Source organism: Otolemur garnettii, unplaced genomic scaffold, assembly GCF_000181295.1.
Source record: "Otolemur garnettii isolate 467f Iridium unplaced genomic scaffold, OtoGar3 scaffold00172, whole genome shotgun sequence".
Taxonomy (NCBI): domain Eukaryota; kingdom Metazoa; phylum Chordata; class Mammalia; order Primates; family Galagidae; genus Otolemur; species Otolemur garnettii.
The window spans coordinates 2,632,719-2,642,188 of record NW_003852567.1 but is presented as its reverse complement, the minus strand read 5'-3'; the positions used below and the strand labels follow the sequence as shown (position 1 = coordinate 2,642,188).

Genomic DNA, 9,470 nt, shown 5'->3' with positions numbered 1-9,470 from the left:
ATTTTTTTTTTTTTTTTTTGAAACAGAACCTCAAGTTGTCACCCTGGGTAGAGTGCTGTGGCATCATAGCTCACAACAACCTCCACCTTCTGGGCTCAAGCGATTCTCTTGCCTCAACCTCCCAAGTAGCTGGGACTACAGGCACCTGTCACAACGCCCGGCTATCATTTTTGTGGTTGTAGCTGTTGTTGGATTCAAACCCACCAGCTCTGGTGTATGTGGCTAGCACCTTAGCCACTTCAGCTACAGACACCAAGCCACCTATAATGATTTTTTAAATGTGATAGAAGAAGAGTTCAACAATTCAGGTTTCTTCGTGTGAATATTTATTTGACTAATGCCAATATTACCCTTTACCCTGCACTCTACAGTGCCACCTTTGTCATAAATCACCTCATGTGTGAGTCTATCTCTGAGCTTATTGTGTTCCATTGCACTAGTATCACACTGCCTTAATTATTGTACCTTTATAACAAGTCTTTTTTTTGAGACAGGAGCCTCAAGCTGTCGCCCTGGGTAGAGTGCCATGGCATTTCAGCTCACAGCAACCTCCAACTCCTGGGTTCAAACGAGTCTCCTGCCTCCACCTCCCAAGTAGCTGGGACCACAGGCGTCCACCACAACGCCCGGCAATTTTTTGGTTGCAGCCGTCATTGTTTTGGCGGGCCCGGGCTGGATTCGAACCCACCACCTTGGGTGTACGTGGCTGGCACCTTAACCACTTGAACCACAGGCGCTGAGCCTATAACAAGTCTTAATATCTGGTAGTCTACCTCCTCAAAACATGGTTCTTAGAGATTATCTTGACTATTTGTGGTCCTTTTATTTGTGCTTATATTTATTTTTTATTTATTTTCTTTTTTTTCAGACAGTCTCATTATGTCAGCCCTCAGTAGAGTACCGTGGCATCACAGCTCACAACAACCTCAAACTCTTGGGCTTGATCAGTTCTCTTGCCTCAGCCTCCCAAGTAGCTGGGACTACAGGAGCCTGCCACAATGCCCAACTATTTTTTTATTGTAGTTGTCATTGTTGTTTAGCAGGCCCAGGCTGGATTCAAATCTTTCAATAGATTGTTCCTTGCTTTTTAATGTTTTTTAATGCTGTCATAAATGGTATTCTCACTGGGCATAATGGCTTATTCCTATTATCCTAGCACTCTGGGAGGCTGAGACAGGAGAATCACTTGAGCTCAGAAGTTCGAGACCAGTCTGAGCAAGAAAGGGACCCCGTCTCTGCTAAAAATAGAAAAACTATCTGGGTGTTGTGGCAGTGGTCTGTAGGACATGCTACTTGGAAGGCTGAGGCACGAGGATTGCTTAAGCCTAAGAATCTGAGGTTGCAGTGAGCTATGATTACACCACTATACTCTACCCATGGCAACAGAGTGAGACTCTTGTCTTAAAAAAATTAGAAAGAAAAAGCCTAAATGTGGGGAATGTTTAAATAATTTATGGGAGATACATAATTAGAAGATTATGAGCTATTGGCTTAGAGCCTGTGGCTCAAACGGCTAAGGCGTCAGCCACATACACCTGAGCTGGCAGGTTCGAATCCAGCCTGGGCATGACAACAACAATGATGGCTGCAACCAAAAAAAATAGCCAGCCCTACTTACAAAATATTCATTACAGAATTTTACAAAATATTTTCTATGTGTTAGCTACCTCCTCATTAAATTTTATAATGGATATTTTGTAAATAAAGGTACATTCAGCTATAATTTCCCATTTTCCCTATATACATCGACTTTAGGGGTGACTTTTGGGACACCACATAATAACAACAATATATTGATATTTCAAAATAGCTAGAAGAGAGGACTTGAGTCCCATTTCTACTTAAAAACAGAAAACTAGCTGGGTGTTGTGGCAGCAGCCTATATATAGTCCCAGCTACTCAAGAGACTGAGGCAGGAGGATTGCTTAAGCCCAAGAGTTTGAGATTGCTTGTGGGCTATGATGTGATGGCACTCTACCAAGGGCAACAGAGTCTGTCTCAAAAAAATAAATATAAAACATAGGGTGGAAAATAAAACATAAAAAAAAATCTGGGGCTCGGCGGCTAAGGCACCAGCCAGCCACATACACCAGGGCTGGCAGGTTCAAACCCAGCCCAGTCCTGCCAAACAACAATCACAATCACAACAACAACAACAAAATCTGATTTACTGACTTAAGTAATGCAAAAGAAATTTAGGATGTAGTAGGTACTCTATGATAGTTTCCCTTCCACTCCCTTCCTTTTATTTACATACTTCTCTCTCACTTCTAGGAGGTTAGCAGAGGCATTTCATATCACTGAGGATTCTGATCCGTTCAATGTACGTTCTTCAGGGTCAAAATTCAGTGACAGTTTGAAAGAAGATGGCAGGTATATAACTTATTACATCTTTTTTTTTTACCTGTGAGAGTAATACTCTTATAAGAGTTCTTAGTCCTTTAAGATGTAGTAACTAATAAATATTTCTTCTGTGATTAAGCCAGTTCAAGTTTGTTTATCTGTTGCAAGATACCCTTCTCTTAGTTTCTCAAAACTGTCCCTTTGAAGAGCTGAAGTTGAGGTGGGGGTGGGGATGGGGCTATGGTAAGAGTTTGAGCCTTTTTGTTTTGTAGATGAAAGTGAAAGATCTGGCTCAGCGCCTGTGGCTCAAGTGGCTAAGGCGCCAGCCACGTACACCCAAGGTGGCGGGTTCAAATCCAGCCCAGGCCTGCCAAACAACAACGATGGCTGCAACCAAAAAATAGCCGGGCGTAGTGGCAGGCACCTGAGGTCCCAGCTACTAGGGAGGCTGAAGCAAGAGACTCGCTTGAGCCCGGGAGTTGGAGGTTGCTGTGAGCTGTGATGCCACGGCACTCTACCCAGGGGACAGCTTAAGGCTCTTGTCTCAAAAAAAAGTGAAAGATCTCTGGGCTTCATTCCATCTTGTCCACCCAAGTCTCACATTCACATGGGTTCTCACCTGGAGCAGTAAGAGCTCCTGTCTCTTGGCACTCTGATGGCTATTTCTCCATCTTCTTTTCTCATATATTTTTTTTCTTGTTCTTCCTTCATTCTGTCACAGTTGACATTCTGTTGTCTGACAATTCCTGACCTCTGCAGTTTTTCTGCCAACATTGTCTATTGTTTGCATTGTGCAGGCAGAGGGTGGAAGGAAGAAGTTCCCAGAAGGGCAGATGAAATTAACTATGGTGATTTTTCATTTCAGGAAGGACTTAAAGTTTGTCAGTGACATCGAGAAGGAAATGGAAACCCTTGTGGAGGCTGTGAATAAGGTTGAAGTCAAAACATCCCACTGAACATTTCTCTAAGGCTAACTTGATAAAAAATCAAGTTGCAGAAACACTGTCAGCCTAGAGTAGTTGTAGGAAGAACTTCCTACACTTCCTTGAGGATCCTTACCCCAAATCCCATCCATGTAAACCAAGAAAAACTCACTGGTAATAATTAAAAGACTACATGGAACACTTAAGCAGTCACAAGAAGTCCTCAGATCTTTGAAGGGCTGTGATACGATAGGAGAGCATACTGGGTCTTTATTAACCCAAAGACAGGAAAGAAATCCTAGGAGAGGGATAAAAGTAGTATGCCTAGAACTGAAGAGAGTGGAGTAGACTCCTCCAAAGACCAAGGCCCCTGTCCTAGAGTGGCCAGGGATGTCAAGAAGGTAGCTTTGGCTCGGTGCCTGTGGCTCAAGTGGCTAAGGTGCCAGCCACATACACCTAAGGTGGTGGGTTCAAATCCAGCCTGGGCCCGCCAAACAACAATGATGGTTGCAACCAAAAAAAAAAAAAAAGCCAGGTGTTGTGGTGGGCACCTATGGTCCCAGCTACTTGGGAGGTAGAGGCAAGAGACTCACTTGAGCCCAGGGGTTGGAGGTTGCTGTGAGCTATGATGCCTTGGCACTCTACCCAGGGGGACAGCTTGAGGCTCTGTTTCAAAAAAAAAAAAAAAAGAAGGTAGCTTTAAGGGAAAAAAGTCTGATTTAGTCAGAAGCTGCCAGTGTCACAGCACCTCCCTCTTCAGTCAGTGGGGACTAGGAGTGAAGACAAGATGACTGATTGAGCTGCATATCTAAGATGGATGGTTTCCCTCCCCCCTCTTCCCATTCCCTTCCTTTCCTCCTGTTAACATTCGGTTTCCCACAGAATACCTACATGAAAGAAAATACAGAATATATTGTTTCTATCCTAGAGACCTGAGCAAATGTATTCCTCTGCTTTTGTGTCTTTACCACATACTCATGGTTTTTAGAATAGAACATGCTTTTTTAGGAAATGAGATTTTCTTATTTCACAAGTCTTCAACGTATTTGGTCATTTCTTGGGACTATCACTCATTCTCTAGCTGTGGGACCTGTCAGAAGCAGGAGCAGTTAGTGTCCATCTGAGTCTTTTTGTCCCTCACCCTGTCCAGCTGCTACTATTGTCACTTACAGAGCATTAGCGTTCATCTTCCCAAACCTCTCCAGGTTTGCTTAGCAATTAATGAAGTAATTAATATGTCCTATGGGCCTCTAAAATTCAATCTGCTTTTATTGACCCATACTATTATAGTAAGATTAGTTATAAGCATTTTCTGTTTTCAGAATGATGTCAATCAGTCATCTTTTCTCTCAATACAGGGAAAGAATAGTAAGAAAAGCCACTGCTTCCCTCCCATGAACAGAGACCACCGCCGGATTATCCATGACCTGGCCCAAGCGTATGGCCTGGAGAGCGTGAGCTATGACAGTGAACCAAAGCGCAATGTCGTGGTGACTGCCATCAGGTAGGTTGATCTCGCTATTACGGGAGTAACTCCTCAGGAGGGCAAACTGGACCTACTTACGTCTACTTTCCCACTTGGAATCCTAGAAGGAAAATCTGCTTCCCTAGGACTTCTAAGATGATCTATAGACCTGAGCCAGAGAGAAGAGCCCATTCCTCAGTCCATAGGGCAAAAATACTGAACATATACAAGCCTCACATCTGCCAGATCCACAGTACACACGGGGAGTAGCACTTTTTCGGACAGAAGGAACAGACCCTGGGGGCCTAGGCAGAGTGCCTGCCCATCACATCAGTCCCTTCCCCTTCTGTCCTCTTATCCTCCCTCTAGGAGGATAGAGTATGAGAGAAATGGAAAGAAAGCTGATTCAAGGCATCCCCTATGAGCAGTATTTTGCCATCAGAGGAAACTGAGACAGTAATGGGAGCCAGGAGGGGATAGGCATGACCTAGAGTCACTGCCAGAACCTGAAAGAATAGGAAGAACTTACCAGTGGGAAAAAACTCAAGTGTGCCATGAGAGGAAGCAGGCATTAGGCCTAGCAGAGGAGGGTGGAAAGGCCAAGGGTTAAATGTCAATGACTACACCTGAGAGGAGACAGATACACCAGAGAGTGCTTAGCAGTGTCACAGACTGAGTTTCTAACTGCCTATCTCCCCAAACAATTCTTATTTTTCAATACTTGGTGTTTTGACTTTTATCAGAGGGAAATCCATCTGTCCTCCTACCACGCTGACAGTTGTGCTTGAAAGGGAAATGCAGACACGGCCTCCACCACCAATTCCTCATCACAGACATCCAACAGACAAGTAAGAATTCTCCAGCCACTCTCCAAAGGGACCTGTCTGTTGAGAGAAGCCAACCCGGCCTGAACTGTCTTAGGCTACACCAGCCATTGGTGGCTTTCTCAGGCCTGGCCTTGGGTGCCATGTTCAAATATGTAATATTTGGTTGGCATATCAAATATGTTTGTGCCAGAGGGATTGAAGTTTGATGTTTCTGATACCTGATTCCACTCCAGGGAGAGCAGTCAATAAACATAGTTTCCATAGTGTAGAATGTAGTAATACTGGGAAGTAGATTCTGTCTGTTACACCAGATGGTTTGGGACTAGAACACCCCTGGGTTAACAATAGTTACTCTAGGCTGGGTACAGTGACTCATGCCTGTAATCCTAGCACTCTGGGAGGCCAATATGAGTAGATAGCTTGAGCTCACATGTTCAAGACCAGCTTGAGTAAAAGCGAGACCCCATCTCTACTAAAAATAGAAAAAAAGGCTCAGCGCCTGTGGCTCAAGCGGCTAAGGCGCTAGCCACATACACCTAAGGTGGCGGGTTCGAATCCAGCCAGGCCCACCAAACAACAATGACAGCTGCAATCAAAAATAGCCGGGCATTGTGGCGGGCACCTGTGGTCCCAGCTACTTGGGAGGCAGAGGCAGAAGACTGGCTTGAGCCCAGGAGTTGGAGGTTGTTGTGAGCTATGATGCCACAGCACTCTACCCAGGGGGACAGCTTGAGGCTCTGTCTCAAAAAAAAAAAAATTTGTTACTCTGTAGATAGAAATGGGTTTAGAGGTGAAAGCTAACTAAGTGAAAGGGGTGGGGGAACTTTAATGTTTTATTTCTATATGGTTTGAACAAATTTTACAACATATTCATGATTTAAAGAGAAAAGAAAACAAAACTGGCAAGGAGCAAGTCTGTATGATGTTTTCTCAGACAGGAACAGGGAGGGAGCACTGTCCTGCATTCTCCCTTGTCAGAAAGGGACCCCAGATGCCATACTCTGACCAAGACAGTGGACTAAAAGTTACTCTGAAGTCCAAAGAGATTCCTACTCCTGTTCAGGCCTTCACACAAATTCTAGCAGTACCTCCACTATGCTTCCTGAATAAAACCTGTGGGTGAGTGGTTAGGGCAATTTACAAGGTCACCATTAAGGTTATAGCAAATTGGTGTTCCATGGGACTGGACAAGATAGCAAGTGTTGGCTCGGCACCCGTAGCTCAGTGGTTACAGTGTCAGCCACATACACCAAAGGTGGCAGGTTCGAACACAGGCAAGGACAGCTTTAACCAACAGTGACGACTGTAACAAAAAATAGCCTCAAAAAAAGAAAGAAAAAAAAGATAGCTAATTGTTGCCTGTTGGGCACAGCCTCAGCCAAGAGCATCTGGAGCCATGTAGCTCCCCGGGACCAGCTCCTCTTCCCCTTAGAAACCAGAGTCCCGGCTCGGCGCCTGTGGCTAAGGCGCCCGCCCACATACACCTAAGGTGGCAGGTTCAAATCCAGCCCAGGCCCGCCAAAACAACAATGACGGCTGCAGCCAAAAAATAGCTGGGCGATGTGGTGGGCACCTGTGGTCCCAGCTACTTGGGAGACGGAGGCAGGAGACTCGCTTGAGCCCAGGAGTTGGAGGTTGCTATGAGCTGTGATGCCACGGCACTCTATCCAGGGCGACAGCTTGAGGCTCTGTCTCAAAAAAAAAAAGAAACCAGAGTCACAGGTCTGGTCAAAGGGACAGAGGTCCCTCATGGACAGAGGTTTTCAAAATGTGAGGGATATTCCAAGACCTTGCCCCAACTGTGCTCTGTAGGCGTAACATGTGGAATCATTGGCTTATTTAGGCCATGATGTCTTTTTTCCCTCCTTTGCTTGCTTTATGTTTAGAAAGAATAGTACTAATATAATGAATATCTGTGTGGCCATCACCAGATTTCAACAATTACCAGCTCATGTTTGCCCCCCTGTCTTATCAAAGCTCACAAATAGTAAATCAGCTAATCCTTAACTTTCTGAAGACCTGTATTTGTTTCCTCTGAAGATGAAAAGATTGAACATTCTTTGTTTGCTTTTCAGGAATTCTGGAAGCTGTAATTTACAGAAAATAGCCAAGGAGCCAATAATTGACTACTTTGATGTCCAGGACTGAGAAGATCAAGATGCACTTAGATAAAAGAATGATTAGGTGTAGTGGAGACTAATCTGCCAGCAGATAAATCATGCTTGTTCCCTACTGCCTGATAGAATCACAGTGTCATATACTGTCTTATACTGATACATCCAAAGCATGTGTGTGTCAGAAATCCCTTTGTCTGTTCCTGTCTGTATAAAGCATTTCAGTATGGCCAGATCTCTGATTGGATGAGTCCAAGGAATTCAGTTATATATTTGAAGAGGCTTCTCATGCCATCGCTGTGCTTGCTCTGAGGGTTGACTGTTGGACTTTTATTTGGACAAATCAGAATTTTAGCCCAAAACCGGCTTTAGGGCACTTATTCATAGCCTCAGTTATCCCAGTTTTTCATTCTCAGACTATCTAAAATGTCAACGAACCTCTCTTTCTTTATCCAAACTGATTGAATGAAATCTTTGGAAAGACACAAGCACATTTCGTACTCTAAAATAATCAAACGTTGAATTGGTATACCATATCTGGATTCACACATTTTGTCTTCACCCCAACTTTCTTACCTGTCTTTTGCTAAAAGCTCTCATAGATAGCTGAACTTCTTTTAGTGGTTCTCAGTGCTGTCAGTCCTGAACCTAAGGAGAAGGGTCAGGTTCTTTACAGAATTCCATTTCCTTAGGTCCCTGGCACTTCTCAAACCACATCACTGAGCCTATTCAGTGACAGTCAGTTTAGCCATCCACCATGGTAGAGTACATAGAGCAAACTCTTTCTTCTGCCAAGTTCACACCGTGACCTCTTAATTGACCAGTGTAGCCCAAACTCCTATGTTAGAAAGAGTCTTCATGGACAACTGTGAAGCTTTTTCCTGGGCTTTCAACAGCCATATTGGCTCTCCCTGTCTCTGAGCTCTGCACTTGTTTGAATATTCAAAGAAGTATGTGGACAGTCCAGGGCTTATGTCCAGCATCCATTGGAGGCATTCTTCAGGCTTTTAGGTGTGTTGATAGTTAGATTAGTTTCACCTTCTACATTGGCACTTCTGCAGCATGGAAGCCAGACTTCCAGCAGTTTCCTTCTGCTCCAGCACAGGCCACAAGCCCCAGAGCAGCAGCAGGAGATTTGAAAAATGGAGTCATTTTTGTGGGAAGAGCAGGGCTGCCCTTTGGTTCTCACCCAAGCAACCTGCTTTTAAAGGCATCAGATACAACAGCAGTAACAGGCACCTGGAGGAAAGTGATAGAAAACAACAAAACAACCCTTACCTGGGCCCATTTAGCACGTGTAAGAGGAAGCCCTTGCGCATCCAATTTTTCAAGCAGTGGATTCACTGGTAAACTGTACCTGTGAGAGCATCTCAGTCAGCAGGAGGCAGGTACCCTGATTTCAGATTCTAGCTCTGCCACATAACAGCTTGTCATTTGATGGAATGAAAGTTTCACCAGCTTCACCAGTGTTGTGGGGATTACATAATATTTGCCAAGTAAAAAGTATGGAATGCTAAACAGGCCTCTTCTGGTGAACATTTGCCTGTCTACCCTGTGCCAGCCTTGGGCTCGGGCTCTGGGAAGCACATGTGACCTGTTTTCCTACATTTACTGAGAGTAATCCAATGAGGACACATACCTGAATACAAGTTTGTTGCCTGTTTTTTGTTTTTAAGAGACAAGAGTCTCAGTTTGTCACCCTCAGGAGAGTGCTGTGGCATCACAGCTCATAGCAATCTCTAGCTCTTGGGCTTAGGTGATTCTCTTGCCTCAGCTTCCCAAGTAGCTGGGACTACAG

General features: G+C 44.5%; 1 protein-coding gene across 1 annotated transcript in view; it reads left to right on the top strand.

Annotated features, from left to right (window-relative positions):
• NFX1 (nuclear transcription factor, X-box binding 1) overlaps window positions 1-7,907 on the top strand; it is a 98,480-nt gene extending 90,573 nt beyond the window's left edge. Inside the window, exons 19-23 of the mRNA XM_012811653.1 lie at window positions 2,275-2,373; window positions 3,209-3,275; window positions 4,625-4,770; window positions 5,475-5,579; window positions 7,634-7,907. Coding sequence (XP_012667107.1) covers window positions 2,275-2,373; window positions 3,209-3,275; window positions 4,625-4,770; window positions 5,475-5,579; window positions 7,634-7,706 — 490 coding nt within the window. The 3' untranslated portion in view covers window positions 7,707-7,907. The remainder of the gene's footprint in view (window positions 1-2,274; window positions 2,374-3,208; window positions 3,276-4,624; window positions 4,771-5,474; window positions 5,580-7,633) is intronic.
• Window positions 7,908-9,470: the final 1,563 nt, after the last annotated feature.